The sequence below is a fragment of the Euprymna scolopes genome, chromosome 17 (genome assembly GCF_053919585.1).
Source record: "Euprymna scolopes isolate OS-2025 chromosome 17, ASM5391958v1, whole genome shotgun sequence".
NCBI classification, from domain to species: domain Eukaryota; kingdom Metazoa; phylum Mollusca; class Cephalopoda; order Sepiida; family Sepiolidae; genus Euprymna; species Euprymna scolopes.
In genome coordinates, this window is record NC_136498.1 from 114,688,256 (window position 1) to 114,705,123 (window position 16,868).

Genomic DNA, 16,868 nt, shown 5'->3' on the forward strand with positions numbered 1-16,868 from the left:
AAACTGCAGTCCTGACAGAATAATTGAACAACTAAAGAATAAAAGATTATATGGCATTGTTAAGAAGAAGAAGAGGAAGAGGTGATGCAATGACAAAAAAATATGCTGTTGGTTTTATATGTAAAACACACAGGGACACAAACAAGACGTTATATACACTCAAACGTTTTTATTATGCATACATGTAAAGACGCTGGAGAATATTGTATATATACACGATTTACATTCCCCTCCGATATTTTATAGATCAGTATGCAACACGTGTAAGACAATGGAGATGGATGAGAACTCAGATGTGGAGAAAGTACATCTACATGGTGAAGTCATTGAGGTTGTCGAAAAGTTTTGCTACTTTTGTGATACAATTGGAGCACAGGGAGGAGCAGGTGCTAGTGTGCTTGCAAGAATTAGGAGTTGATCGAGAGAGTTTAGAGAATTCTTGCCATTACTAACCAGCAGAGCGTTACCATTGTCGACCAAGTGAAGAGTTTGTCATGTTTGTAGTGTGATGATATATGGCAGGGCGAGTTGAGGAAATGTGTTGCATGGAGAGAAATGATACGAGAATGATACGATGGATGTTTAATGCAAGTCTTAAAAGGCAAGCTTAGTTCTGATGGCCTCAGAGGAAAATTAAATCTAGACAGTATAATGAGATGCATGCAAAGCAAGAGACTGTTGGTATGATAACATTGAAAGAATGGATAAGAGTTTTTGAGTTAGTACATGTAGAACAGTTGAGGTAGCAAGGTCAGTTCAAAATAGAAGGACAAACAAAAGCATGAGTAAAGTGATGAAAATAGACTTGAGAGAAAGAGGGATAAAGATCTAACCAGAGATTAGTTTGGAAGTCAATTTTGTTAAAGCTGTCCAACACATGCCAGCATGTAAAATGGACATTAAACCAATGATAACAATTCTCATCTTGGATGAGATTCTCACATTTCAGCCGATATACCGATGAAGCATTTGAAGCTGGTTTTCTGCAGATGCTTCATGTCAAACTTAGGAATGCATATAAAATTCCAAACCCTTTATTTAATCCATTATGGTAGATTGTTCTTATTCTGTCAGCCACGATTAGCTAGATAAAAGTTTTAAATAATTTTTATTTTACACTTTAATTATTATCGCCCGTAGTGAGGTTTGAACCTTCAACACCCCCAGAAGATTGTTACTTAAAACTGATTTTAATTTAACACCTACGATTTGCATCTTCGATGTTCTTCTTACAATGTCTTGGCAAATGGACATATGGCACAACGGATAAAGGTGTTAACAGGGCTTTACATTGTGAGTGAAACAGTCGCATTTACAAGTGATATTTTTCAAATGGCAACAAGAAATAATAAAACACTTCCTTTTTTTTTTTAATGAAGGCTGTTTAAAAATTATCTGAAGAAATTTGAATGTTTATAACTTCAAATGTCAACATAAAATTCGGCATATATTTAGAATTACACTTATTAAAATAAAAAAAAAAACACACAGAAAAATCTTAATGATGTACGTACTTGTCACGGAATGAAGATGTCGTATTCCAAAAATCAAGTGGATTTGGTTAGTAAATGAAAATATTTAGTTGTAAAAGGTCAACAAAAGATAAATTTGTCCATAGAGCCCGGGTTAAGTAAAATTAGTTCTTAGTGTCAGTCTTTGAGTTTTAAGAATAAATACATTTATCTCCAAGGAAGATCTTTTGGGTGCTATGACAGATAAGAAATACTGGAAGGGTGAAATGGGTTCTATCTTGGCTGAGGCCGCATGACGATGATGATGAAGAATAAAGTTAAAATTACTTAAGATTTCTATACACCCCATCATGGCTGATGGAATGAGAACATTCTACCCCTGTGGATTAATTTAGTTCAGTTTAAAATTCCATATAGATTCCCCAAGTTGGACAAAATGCACCCAAAGAAGGTCAAAAGTTACATCAGCAAAACCATTGTGAGAACACCATCCAAGATGAGAAAAGTAGTCCAAAAAACCCAAATAAAACAAAATCTATAAATAATTCGAGAAAGATTCGACAGAAAGACGATGCTATGAGTTTTCCAGACTCTTTTTGTACAAGCATTTAAAATTTTCAGACTCTTCAAAATTCAGTTATGTTATTGCTATATTGATGACTGACCAATTTTTATGATTTCAGGTTCAAATGAACAGCTACAGCAAAAATTGGAATACACCTTACTAAAGCCTGATTGTCACAGCTGGTGAATTTCAAAAATGCAATCTGGACTTGAGGATACTTTAGAAGAATATGCAATAAAATTCTGTTTTAAATTTGAAAAAATGCCACAGAAATGTATAGAATGCTCTTACTGCTTTTGGACCATCTTGCATGAATTGAGCATCAGTTTTGGAGTGGCATAAGAGATTCAAGGAAGGCAAGGAGTCTGTCAGGGATGATGAGAGGTGTGGGATGAGTAAGGAAGTCAGAACACCAGAGTTGATTGGCCAAATAAAGAATTTCATGGATAAAAACCGTTGTGTATCTCTAGATAATAAGTGCACAGTTTGATGTCAGTGTGGGAACTGTACACAATTATTTGCGAAGAACTGAAGATGTGGAAGATTTGCACAAATGCACCAGTCCACAACTCCATCCTCGTCACAGACTATTTGACCAAGATGACATCACAACAGTTCCTCACCCTCCCTATTGTCCAGATTTTGCTCCCTGTGACTTTTAGTTATTCCCTAAGCTCAAGGAAAACTTTAAAGACTACCGTTATAAGACAATTGAGGAGATGAAAAAGGCTGTGCTGAGAGTCATTGACATGTTCACACAAGAGGACTTCCATGGAGCCTTCCAGAAGTTGTTGGAACGGTACAAGTGCATTGCAGTTGGAGGAGATTACTTTGATGGGGACTAGAGTTTCATGTGCGTGTACTATCAATAAAAGTGGCCATACAAAAAAAGTCAATTGAGAGAAAGAGAGAGACAATGAAAGATTTTCTTGAAAAACATTTGACCAGAAAAAGAAACTGGTTTCAATAGTAATTCTTCTTACCTGACAAGGAGAAGAAAGCGGAAGAGATTGGAGAAAATATCCCATCAGATCTGTTATCTCATTGGCTGAAAAGAGAAAAACAAAAAAAAAAAATCTTCAGAAAATAGAAATGTCTTTTATAAAATAAAAAAGTTCATAATTTACACACATTATATACAAGGTGTGAGAATTTTTCTAGTTTAGTAGAGGGAACCCACATTCTTTGCAGCAACCTTGGCAATGTCTTTTACATATTTTCCACAATTTACATTAAGTGGTGAGAGTGCACAAAGTACATCAGAGCACATTCTTTTGAAGTACTTTTAAGATGACCAAAGTGATGCAACATTGGATGTTGGAGTTTGGTTGATAATGCGGAACCTATTAGGTTAGAGACACTTTCTTGGACCCTAAGAGCGAGAGACCAGTGGTAGATGCACCAGCTCAGATGTGACAACAATACTCCAAGCATTGACAAATGATGAATATAGCACACTGACAGGTGTGAGAAATTTTCTAGGTAAGTAGAGGAAAGCCACATTCTTTGCAGCAACCTTGGCAATGTCTTCTTTGTATTTTCCACAATTTCATGTCAACCGTGAATGTTAGGCCGAAAAGTTTAAATAATAGGATGCTATTATCCATGGCCATCGGTGATCGAAAAGGTTTCTTGTTTTTAGAGAAAGAAGTTTTGTCTTCGTAAAATTAAATGTCACCATTTATGTCCCATCATGGAGATCATTTTCTAAGGATTCGGACATAAAAAAAAAAATGCACATAAACATATTTTCATATTACAAACGATTGGGGATCCTTAAAATAGGTTTAACTCTACGGTGTGAATGTGGTATTTTGGTAAAAGGAGCTGGCTAAGAGTATTCACAAAATTTTGTAAACCATAAGAAAGACCCTCGACACCCCCCCCTCAACATCCCCCAAAATCAACAGTTCTATGCCCAAGTAAACTGGAAAATTGAAGTTATGTATTACTGTAATATTTTGTATTGTGATATTGTTATTTTTTCGTCTATATATTTTATAGATGCACATTTACAAAATGTATACACTCTGATGACCATGGGTTTTGTAATCAACAACAACTTGTCAAATCAACAAAGTTTATTTATTTTACAAAATGATAATCTGACAGGCGAAAGAGTTCGGGTCAGTAGGGGTGGTTATGTGTGGTAACCGATCGTATGATGGCAGAAGTGTGTCGCAGCGTCACTCCTACTCTCTGATTGTCTTTGTTTTGACTTGTTTTTCCATTCACACCGTCCCACATTCCTCGATTGGAATTTAATTATTTTCTTATTTTGATCTTCGATTTGAAATAATTTCAGAAATTTCAATCCAGAGTTAAATATTTCACTCATTGTTCAAGATCTCGATTCTCCGATCAGAATGCAAGGCTGACGTCATCGCCAGAAATCCGATTTACAACAACTGGTTTTGCTCGCCTCTGATATTTTCTGGTGTTCTCCGTAACCTATGAAACAATATGCTAGAATTTTTATTTTTTATTTTGCTGAATAAATCGGCCAATGCCTTGGATATGCATACGTTCATCTTGCCCGTATGTTGAGAATAGAACATGAGGCATGAACGCATTAGGAATAATGTCAGATCATCTAAAGTCAGCTTCAGTTAATGAAGAAATAGATGACAGCCAGGTTCGAGATTTCAATTCTTTTTTTTTTTTTTTTTTTTAGATGGTGATCGATAATTCTTATTATTTGGATTCTTTGGACTACTGTTCTTATCTTGAGCGTTATTTTCGCACAATGTTACAGCCAAAGTAATCACCAAACTTCTTCAGGTATATTTTGTTGAACTCAGGAGTTTGCACAGAATTTTAAGTGGAACCCCTCATTTAATGCATAACGAACAAAATGACAGCATATGGGCACATGCCTTTAAAATATAACATGTTTACTCAAATCGCACACGTGCATACACCTTTAAATAACACACCGGTTATCTTCCCTTGTAATTTCTGTTTGCCCAACAGGTAGCTTTTTTACTTCCATTTTTCTCTCTATCTTTCTCTTTTCGATTCGAACTTCAAATGTGAGGGGGACGCAAATCTTAGACATGCCTCGGCAGGTTGTTTTCCTTTTCCAAGGTAGGATCGAATACTTGTATAACTTAAACTCTTACACACACAATGAAAATCTGACGTATACTTCAATGAACTCCTGTATACACCTATGCACACATACACGCAACGAACATTTTATCTACATGCATGTTAGTTCATATACATACAAACACTCTGTAATGTTCGTAACCTTTCCGTGTAAATATTCCTTGTACATATGTAAATACATAATCCTGCTTTAGCGTGCTTCATTTAATTGTTTTCTTAATAGTACTTGTAACCCGTGCTGTTTATTGTGATTGTTTTTATTGCACTGTCTGAATTTCAAACGATGACCATGCGTCACCTTCAAGCAATCAAACACGCAACTTTCACAATAATCGGTCCCAAAATCAACAGCCTTCTAATAAATGGGATCCATCTACAAACCAGGACCCCCAACAAGCATGCTACTCTTGTGGATTAAATAAAAGGTTCTGTTTGAAATTCTGTGCAGATTCCCAAATTCGACAGAAAGATTACAGAGTTCGACAAGATGCACATGAAAATGGTCGGAGGTTACATTGGGCGAAACGTTGTGAAAATAACACTCAAGATGAGAACAGTAGTTCATATAATCCAACATGTAAAAAAAATCGAGATACCAGATAAAAAAAAAAGTTGTTTGTTTTCCTAGTTTCTGGTAATAACAGCTATCTTCTGCTCCTCTCTAATAGATATATAATAACGGGTACTAATTAAAAAAAAAAAAAAAGAGAAAAGAAAAGAAAAAAAAGAAAAGAAAAAAAGAAAAGACAAAAAGAAAAGAAAATAAAAAAAGACAAAAAGAAAAGAAAATAAAAAAAGACAAAAAGAAAAGAAAAGAAAAAAAGACAAAAAGAAAAGAAAAGAAAAGAAAAAAAAAGACAAAAAGAAAAGAAAAGAAAAAAAAAGACAAAAAGAAAAGAAAAGAAAAAAAAGACAAAAAGAAAAGAAAAGAAAAAAAAGACAAAAAGAAAAGAAAAGAAAAAAAAGACAAAAAGAAAAGAAAAGAAAAAAAAGACAAAAAGAAAAAAGACAAAAAGAAAAGAAAAGAAAAAAAAGAAAAGAAAAAAAGAAAAGACAAAAAGAAAAGAAAATAAAAAAAGACAAAAAAAGAAAATAAAAAAAGACAAAAAGAAAAGAAAAGAAAAAAAGACAAAAAGAAAAGAAAAGAAAAAAAAAAGACAAAAAGAAAAAAGAAAAAAAAGACAAAAAGAAAAGAAAAGAAAAAAAAGACAAAAAGAAAAAAGACAAAAAGAAAAGAAAAGAAAAAAAAGACAAAAAGAAAAGAAAAGAAAAAAAAGACAAAAAGAAAAGAAAATAAAAAAAGACAAAAAGAAAATAAAAAAAGACAAAAAGAAAATAAAAAAAGACAAAAAGAAAAGAAAAAAAGACAAAGAAAAGAAAAAAAGACAAAAAGAAAAGAAAAGAAAAAAAAAAGACAAAAAGAAAAGAAAGAAAGACATCAATGGCGGCATACTCTTCAATATTTTATTTTTTTCATATCATTGTAAATTTACATCACCATTTTTTATGTATGGGAGGCATTCCAAAAGTAATGCCACCTATTTTCTTATTCCGCCCTAATGGATCAGAGGGGACTGCAAATAGCATTGTTATGATGACTTTACTTATGCATTCATGACCTGAAAGTTTCCTGTCTCTTGCAGATATTGACGGTGTAAGACTAAGAAAACAACCCCTGTCATGGATGTACATCAGAAGCAGAGATGCATCATTAAATTCCTGGCAAAAGTGTATTGAGAATGGTGATGACTATGTGGAAAAATAAATTCAGGAGCACAAAAGGTCGCTCGTTTTAATGGTACTGCTCCCATCTCCATAGCTCTTTAAGTTTTTGAGTTTAAAAAATAGGAGGCTTTACTTTTGGAACAACCTTTGCATCTTTTATTTATGCAGCTGTGTGGGAAACATCTCATTTTACCTCGTAAATAATATTTTCAAATAGTAAGAATTAAGTATTTCATTTTGATGATTATTCAGCAACAAGAAAAATCTCAACATTTGACTATTTACATATAAGGTGGTTCTAATACAGAATAGGATCCGTGAGTGTTTTTCCTTTTTTATGCTAATGAGTCAACGCTTATCAAAGCCCGCTCAATTAATGAGTTTGTCAGGCAGACTAGAAACACCACTCGATGGGTAATTGGATTATGCAAAAACAGAAAGCTTAACAAGAATATTGAACGTGAAAATTCCTATATTGTAGTCAGCCAGAAAGCAGCTTCGTGGTATTGTGTTCCACGCACAAGACGTTCTTGGAAAGAAATTTTGCTTATCGGAGACAAAAATAATGACCGATTCCTTAATTCACCGGCAAAAACGAAAAAAGAAATTCTTTCTGATTCACTACGTCAAGGATTTCTTAGTTCTCTACAACTCTAACCAGATTCTTCGTAAAGTGTCATTTCTGTTTCTTTTTTTTTTTTTTTTACATAGGAGTCACCACTCATCAAGTCCCGGAGGCAACTCGAGGATAAGGGTTATTGAGTGTACAATAATGAATGGGATAATATTGTAGTAGACGTTAGTAATGAAAATTTGGTAGATTGGATTACTTAAGGGAGCGGTTCATCAAGAATTTGTTTATGTTGGACTTGAAGACAACCAAGCTGTCGTCAGCTGGGAAACAAGCAAATGGAAGAGAGTTCCACAGGCGTGCAGTTCTAAGAAAGAAGCTTTGTTCATGGAATCTACGTTTTGACTTAGGCACAGTCAAAGAGTGGGGAAAATTATTGACAGTGGTTTCAGCTAGACGGGTGTTTTCCGTGAAAGATTGGCGACGGGGGGGGGGACCAGATATTGAAGCTCAGATGAGCACTTGCCATGGAAATAATGATAAAACAAAGACAGGCTTGCAATGTCCCTTCTGTAGGAAAGAGGTTACAGGGAAGAGAAAAGGGCATCCCCCACTAAGCTATGAAGTCTATTTGGCAAGGCAAGATAAGCTGCCCAGATTTTTTTTTTTTTTTTTTTTTTTACACAGGCATCACCACATTATCAAGGCCCAGAGGCCACTCAAGGATAAGGGTTAAAGAGTGTACAGTAGAAGTTGGTCAATATAGTAATCATTAGTAATGAAAATTTGGTAAATTTAATAACTTATATGGAACGGCTCATCAAGAACTTATTTACCTTAGACTTGAACACAACCATATTGTAGTCAGCCGGAAAGCAGGAAAACGGAAGACAATTCCACAGGCGTGCAGTTCTAAGAAAGAAGCTTTGTTCATGGAATCTATGTTTAGGTTTAGGCACAGATAAAGAGTGGGGGAAATTATTGATAGTGTTTACAGCTAGACGAGTGTTTCTTGTGAAAGTTTGGCGAGGGGGGACCATAGATTGAAGCTCAGTTGAACACTTTCCATGAAAATAACGATACATCAGAGACAAACTCGCAACATCTCTTCTGTGAGATAGAGGTTGTAAGGAGGAGAAAAGGACATCTCCTACGAGGCTACGAAGTCTATTTTGAACTCTATCAAGGCAGGACAAGTCCTTTCTAGCAGCTCCTGCCCAGATGTGGCAACAGTATTCCATCCTTGGACGTACCTGGCTCTTATATAGATAGAGAATAGCATCAGCAGTGAGATATCTACTGGATCGATAGAAAGATCCCACCATTTTTCCAGCAGCCTTGGCAACAGATTTGATATACGTGTTCCATTTAAGATCAGGAGTAATGGTCAAGCCCAGAAGCTTGTCAAAACTTGAGGCCTCCTGAAGACGAGAGCCATTCATTTCAATTGATGACAAATGTGGATTAAAATGTTGATGATGTAAAGAGAGAAGCTTGGTTTTAGATGCATTAAAAGTAACCAGCCACTCCTTTCCCCATTGTACTACATGCTCAAGATCAGAGGAGAGAGAATTGGAGAGTACTTGCTCGTTTACTGTCTTAGATGTGGTACCATAAATGGTAGTGTCGTCAGCATAAATGTCTACAAATGATGTAAGGATATGATTTGGAAGATCATTAATGTAGATCAGGAAAAGAGTGGCAACAATACTCCATCCTTGGACGGACTCGGCTTTTATATAGACAGAGAATTGCATATCTTTAATGCCAAAAGAATTCTTAATGATAATTATGAAATTTATTGGGGACAATCTCTAATAAGCTTACTGGCCAACATTCTTATGAAACAAATGAAATATGTTTTTTTTTTTACTTACATTTTTCTTTAAAAAAGCCGCTCACATCACCATTTTTGATCTTTGCGTTTGGATGCTGAAAATGATAACAATCTTGTTATGTACAGATTAAACATTTCTTGCTTCATCAACATTTACGATTTGTTTACACAGGATATATAGAGTAAAATGTTACTAGCAGGGACACCCCACGTTGTCCAGGAGTGAATGAGGATCAACGAATGTTTCACACTTCCAATATTTTTTATTGTCATCAAAATCGGTGAAATCGCAAATTTTTTAATCAAATCGATTGCCTGCTCTAATCAGAGACCACCCATGATTAACAGGGGTGAAAACTTCACATGCCTCTCCACAGTGACTTAGTCCACAGTACATAGTAGTCTACATTGCACTGTAGAGAACCTAATGTTGATTTTATAAAATTATTTGTATATAATGGCTTCAATTAAAGTTTAAAATGCAAAAGTCAAGTATCATGGTTCACTAGTGTTCTAAGCAGAAATATTCATTTCGAACGTACCACTGTCTTATCAAAGAACCTAGTGTTGAGTATATCCGCCAGGCTCTTTTGCATGTGCAGTGATACAACTTCTCAAATGCACTTGTGATGTTAGACTGTATAAGAGTGTTAACTTTGTCACAAGTGACAGTTCCTGCTTTAATCAGGGTTTTGGATTATCGATTTTTAGTACTTATCGGAGCATTCCGATACGAAGCCTATCTAAGAACACTCTCAGATACATATTACATTTGTGTGAAATTTCACAAAAGTTGGCCCAGCTGTTTCGGAGTCTATAAGTAACGAACTCACACAGTGACAAAGTGCCTTTTATAAATAAGTAGATAGATAAAATGTATGTCTTTTTATATGCACTAACTCTACCTACTCGGCATTGTCTGGGAGTTTTTATAGTTTTATTTCTGTTTACCTATGTATTTTTTTTTTCTTTTAAATAAAATTTTGAAAGTTAAATTTAAATATACATTTTTTGATTGTTACATGATTTTCTGAATATTTTAGATAAAGCTTGATAACTTGTATTATTCCATAACGATGTAAACATACCTAAGTCGAGAATATTAGTCCGAATAATCCACATTAAATTTTGAACAGAACCTTTATTTAATTCACAGGCGTAACTTACTCTCATTCTGTCAGTCATGATTTGGTTGGTTGGTTGGTTGTTTTACGGCATATCAACCCTTTTCGGGTTATTTAATGCCGAATCCAAAGATTTTGAAGAAAATTTTTTTTTAATAGAATATATTTGTTGTTTTCACGTCGGTTTCTATTTAACTCATAGTTGGGACCCTAACAGGTACTACCACTCCGGGTCAGAGTGGACCTGGGAGCAATGGTAATTAGAGGGTGGCTCCACACTCCCCAAAGCCCACAAGCTGGGGCCCTCACCACTGGATATAGTTTAAGGTCATATCCAGGACCCCCATTGAGGGACTTTTACCCTCTGCAGGGGGGGAAGTCGGCATATTCTAATTCCCCCACCGACAGGGCCGCAGTCATGATTGGGTAGAGGTGTTAAGTAATTCATAATTGTATTCTAAGTATCGCCCGTAGTGAGGATTGAACTTTTAACCTCTAGAAGGTTATCACCTAGAATTGATTTTTACTCAGCACTTTTGTCCGTTGCATCTGCAAGGGTAAAACTTTCAAGCATATAATCTGTAGTTAAACGGAAAGTGTTAAGACATTTTTAAAAAGAAAACACTTCTTTCAGTCTTCGGTGATAATGAATTATTCATGTAAGGCTGTTCGTTTAGGAAATCTACAGTGAAGCAAGGGTTTCACAATCAACAACCATGCCTCTCTTAAAGCAGCATTCCTTGAATCCAGTGGTATGTCCAGACTAACCAAAACAATGCCAGCATGAACAGAGAAAAATCAGTGTTTTTTTAGAGTTTTATTTTTATACTAGTTTCACAACCAACCTTGTCTGTCTGTGTGGAGAATGCTCTCTACCAAACTACTCTGTCAATTTTTGGTCTACAGATTTGAAACTTGATATATAGGGGATTTAGACTTGCGGAACAAACTCGATTAGATGTTAGTCAATAAAAATAGCTGCTAAGAGGTTAAAATTGAAAAATTGGAATATGGCAGGCATAAGTCGACTTAAAGTACTTCAATATGCATACATTTATACGTTTAAGTTGGTTAATTTGTAAAGTTTTCATATCCATCTGTTGATTAACTCAGATTGTAACAACTAACACTGGAGCCCTAAATGTTTTGATTTCGATTCTAGCTGATGGCACCCAAGTCAGATATATATTTGGAATTCATTCCATTTGCGCTTTTTCCAAGGAACTCTGCCTTTTGGATTATTTTGGACCATTTGGAATTTACCTATCGGATTGAAATTTTAAATTCTACCGTTTTGGATTTTACCATTTTTGGATTTTTACCCTTCACCGGACTGTCCATTCATGTGAAATCTTTTTATTTTTATTTTTATTTTGCCTCCTGTTCCCCTTACCTCACCCTTTTTTTAACCAAGTAAGGTCTGTGACTTACTTGTAGTTTCATTAAATACTTTTATATGCAAAATCCGATCCTGCATTTTGCTAATTCCTGCCCTCTGATGAGAAGGAGAGTATTTCTTCGAAACTCCGCGGATTAAGGACTATCCACTTATCTAGTGTTTCCTTTTTTAAAATTAAATATGTTTTTAACTCTTTTTCAAGATGTCTTTTAACATGTTTTATTAATCATTTGTTCATATTATAAGCTCTATTTCCTTTTCGGTTTTATTGAGCTTTTACATCTGGCTGAGTTTATTTTACTTGTAAATATTAACTCTTTAATATTTATAATATATTTTAAGTTTACCATTTTGATTACCTTGGTAAACTTATTTTAATTTTATATATATATATATATATATATATATATATATATTTTTCAACTTTTGAAATCAGTACTATATATATTGGGTACAATATAATAATCAATGGAGTACTGGCTCTATAATAATAAATATGAAATGTGCATAAATTAAAATATATTTAAGCGCATTTTACAACCGGGTCATGCCGGAGGACAGAGTAGGGTGGGAGCCACTATTATATATATTGGATGCAATATAAAAATCGATAATAGTCTGAAGAATCCAAATAATATGAATAACCAATCCTCATCTAAAAACAAAATCATGTCTGGTGTTGCCCGGGAGTTTTCTTCTTACTTGAATTCTCACTTTTGCCTGCGTTGGGTGCCCTGACCCCCAATATCCAACAAACGGAACTAACCCCAAAGAAAACCCTGAGTTTCATTGTTGAGCGTTAAGTGAAATAATAATGCTGTAACCTGATGCTAAAAATTCATCATAAGACACCGTTTTATTAAACGATCCACAAAAGACAATCGTTAACGACAAAAAAAAAGCAAACAAGAAAAAAGATGATATAATTTTGTGCTGTACGTACATGAGCAAGTTCATTTCGGCACAATAAATCAAGTTCGGCACAAAGAGAAATCAGATCGAATTTTATTTTATCTTCTGATCGAGACGGACACAACAACGGTTCACCCAATTGGACATCAACTGAAAAAAAAAAAAAAAAAAAACGTTAATCACATAAGAACAAATATTCACATAGTAATACAAACAATAGGATTATTATGGTTACAAATTAGAGCGAAACTGCTTTCCTGACTGTATTAACCTACAGAAGTTTAATTGTAATATGAACAGACATCTCGCTGCTCAACTCCCCACAGTCACCTGTTAGACATGATTCCAAATAGTAGCCCCTTACATTCTTTTCTATTTGTTGATGTTTCTTTTTCTTTTTAATAACATATGAAAAAGTGGTTATTGACAAGAAAAAGATGACAATAGAGCAAAGAGATGAAAACCTTGACAGCCACATCAGCATCAAAATCCGACCAGTGAATCTCGTCAGCAAAGTGGACTAATTTTAAGGTAAAAGGTAAAACACCCCTTCAGTCTTGACAGACTATAGATACCTACCATAAGGGTGCCTTCAATTTTTGTGGCAAGAGTTGCGAAATCTCCAACCACACCTCTTCTGAATCGACACTGTTGAATACCAGTAGCAAGTGGAGAGTATATATATATATATATATATATATATATATATATATATATATATGTATATATATGTTCAGGACAACTAGAAACAATGCCGAGATAAGGGGGAGAGCACATACAATATCTAGAATTCCCAAATGGTCACCAATCTGGTACTAACCAGACTCAATGTAGCTTAACTTCGGTGATCTGACGAGAACCGGTGTGTCAACGCGATTATGTGGGGATTCAATTTATACTAATTTCGACATGACATAAAAATACATAACAATGCTTTCACCTGAAATGCATTTGTTTCAAAATCCCCAGGCACCTTTATTTGTTGTATATTTAAATGGAATTTTTAGTGTGTAATCATTTATGTAAGTTCGAAATCGTCTAAATTAAACTTAAAAATGTTGTTTATTACCATTGTTAGAAACCAGCCACTGGTGGCGGCTCACAGCTACGAATTCGGAACAAGGGCGTGCGAGCAAGAACTTTTTTCTTTTTTTTTTTTTTTTTTTAAATTATATAAAGGAACACATTAGGGTTTTCCAAACAATTGTGAAAAATGGGCCGCATGTTCCCGTGACGTCAGACTTGTGTTAACTATATGAACTATGGAAAAGCAGAAGCGACTTAATGATTTTTTAAAACCTTTATTTATCTTCTTTAAACTGCAATTAATAATTAATCTTTGTTATAATTTTGTTAGGTTTTAAGATTTACACAGTTTTATGATTGACAATATTATAAACATTTGTATAATAAATATGAAATACGGTTTTTCTAAATATGTCCCAGTGTTAATTACCGACTTCCATACTTTTGTTCAGTAAAAAAAGACAAACAAAATATGAGGGGGTGGGGGGCTACAAAATGCTTAACATTTGTGCAATAATATTTTCAAATCGGTTTCAATCTGGAGATAAAATAGCTGACACGAGCCATGTTTATATTGAAACTTAATATTTAAAAAAAAAATTTAAACACAATTAATTAAAAATCTATGTTGCAACGGAACATTTTGAAATAATGAAGTTTTAATCTTTTAAAAATTAATTAATTTTTAGGAAGTGTCTTTTTCATGGCAATTCAACTGATTATAGTATATATTAATTTAAAAAAAACTATTTTTAAAAAAAAAACATAATATAAAATTTATATCATTTTTTAATTGCAACTTCAAGTTTTTGTTCAATACGTGTATTTAAATTTTTAAAAATTAAATATTTTTTTACTTATTTGAACTCTTATGTTTCATAATAAATAGAAATTTCGATAGATTTAAATATATTTTGTTCAAATTTCAAAAAAAATAAATAGGAGGGGGGGGGGGCACGCACTAAAAAAAAAAAAAAAAGTATTTCCATTCATATATTTTGCGGAAATTGTATTTTATATGTAATTTCATTCTAAAATGGATAAGTATCGAAAATTTCACGAAAATCTGACCATTAGTTGATTTTTGCTAGATTTATTAAACACGGGTATGTTTTCACGTTCGGACTTGTACAGTTTAGTCAAGACATTCAAAAATGAAAATATCGAAAAAAGGTTATATTGTACGTATCTGTTTTGGACTGAAGATCTCCGAAAAAAAATTTCATTTAATTTGATCGTGTAGTTTTTTTTTGTTTTTTTTACAGCGGAAAAACACGTTCTTATGAGAGCACTTTGAAGTTAGTCATTGTGTACTTTGCTGAACACGCCACGGGGAGATAACTCCAAGTAAGGCGCCGATACTCCCTCACCATCTTTAATTTTAGCTTTTCTTCCTAAAAATCGAACCTTTTGCTCGGTATCATAACAAAGGGTTTGTATTACTGTACACATAGATTCGAAAAAGTTGTTAAAAAATATATATATATATATATATATATAACAAATAAATGTTATCAAAGGCAAGATAAATTACTTTTCTACCTAACTGGATATAATTTTCGTGTTTTTATTCAATTTAACATGTTTATTCAGCTCGAAAAGCATACAGTGTTTACCGATGTATTGGAAAATTCAAAATGGCGGCCGACTCTCTCTTTAACACGGTAAGTTCGAGAAAAGGTGTTATAAATAATAAACTAGACAAAATATTATTAAAAAACACCGAATATATGTCAAGTTATGTCACGGTAACATATATTGAGTGAATTTTTAACAGTATTTTGTCTAGTTTATTATTTATTACACCTTTTTCCGAACTTACTGTGTTAAAGAAAGAGTCGGCCGCCATTTTGAATTTTCCAATACATACATCGGTAAACAAACACTGTATGCTTTTCGAGCTGAATAAACATGTTAAATTGAATAAAAAAAACACGAAAATTATATCCAGTTTGGTAGAAAAGTAATTTATCTTGCCTTTGATAACATTTATTTGTTATATATTTGTTTTTTAACAACTTTTTCGAATCTATGTGTACAGTAATACAAACCCGCAATTTCATTATTGCCGTACGATGAAAAAATTTTTTTTAAATACTTACTTGTTTATTTTGCCCTTCTTTTAATTGGTACAAAATTTATACTGATAATATTAACTCATAATAAAGTTACATCGTGTTACATATAGGGGGGGGGGTAATTCTGTGGTGAATTTTGGAGGTGCCTAGAACACATGGTGCTTCCGAACACGTTATTGATGAAGCTGATGGATAACGTTTGGTGATTTACACCGAATCTTTGTTTAACTCTGGACATTTTAGATCTGAAAACAAAAATAAATGAATAAACAAATTTTCCACCAAACAAAATTTTTAATCTTTTTTTTCTTTCTACTTATTTATTTATTTTTTTAATTTGATTCATTCTTTGTTTATTGTTATTTGTCAACCACCGGAGTTTAGTCATGCTTTAGTTTATTTTACAAATCGACTAATGATAATTGCTTTATGACATTTACAAATATATTTTTTAAAAGAATGTTTCAGCTTACCTTTAAAGTTTTTATCGTAAAAAAATGGTTTTACAAGAGCCGGACTTGAAGGTATAGACATTTTGAAGACGTTCTTTTTTAGGGAAAAAGAAAAACAAATATTTTCGATTATCTCCCTTAGTTATAAAAGGGAGATAATTAGATTTTCTGGAGCATTTCATTTTTAATTGACAATTAACATAAGACTGTTCCTGGGCCTTTTGGCGGCTAAGAACAAAGTGTAGTATCTGTTTTGATACTACAGTTCAGTTTTTCTGTCCTCGGTCAGTGGAAGAGAAATATTTTTAGACAGAGACAATTTTTATTTTTGTTCCTATCCAGAGTGACACTTTTTGAGGAGCTGGGTTTTCACCACATTAAAAACCGACCTTGTGTCTAACTCTGTCCATGGGGTGAGGGGCAAGTAAAGAGGAACATAAGACTGTTGACCTTTTGGCTAGGTACAAAATATCTGTTCTCATACTATACTTCATCTTTTGTGTCCTTGGTCAGTGAAGAAGAAATTCTCCTAGACTGAGGCAATGTTAATTTTTATCTCAATATCTCAATCCAAAGTGCAACTTATTGGAGAGCTG

At 33.6% G+C, this 16,868-nt stretch overlaps 1 protein-coding gene across 1 annotated transcript in view; it reads right to left on the reverse strand.

Moving 5' to 3' along the window:
- The window catches only part of LOC145296900 (uncharacterized), a 36,108-nt gene extending 19,687 nt beyond the window's left edge, over positions 1-16,421 (reverse strand). Inside the window, exons 1-4 of the mRNA XM_080143063.1 lie at positions 16,294-16,421; positions 12,748-12,866; positions 9,322-9,376; positions 3,021-3,085 (exon numbers count right to left, since the gene is read on the reverse strand). Of these exons, the coding sequence (XP_079999189.1) occupies positions 3,021-3,085; positions 9,322-9,376; positions 12,748-12,866; positions 16,294-16,354 (300 nt within the window). The 5' untranslated portion in view covers positions 16,355-16,421. The remainder of the gene's footprint in view (positions 1-3,020; positions 3,086-9,321; positions 9,377-12,747; positions 12,867-16,293) is intronic.
- Positions 16,422-16,868: the final 447 nt, after the last annotated feature.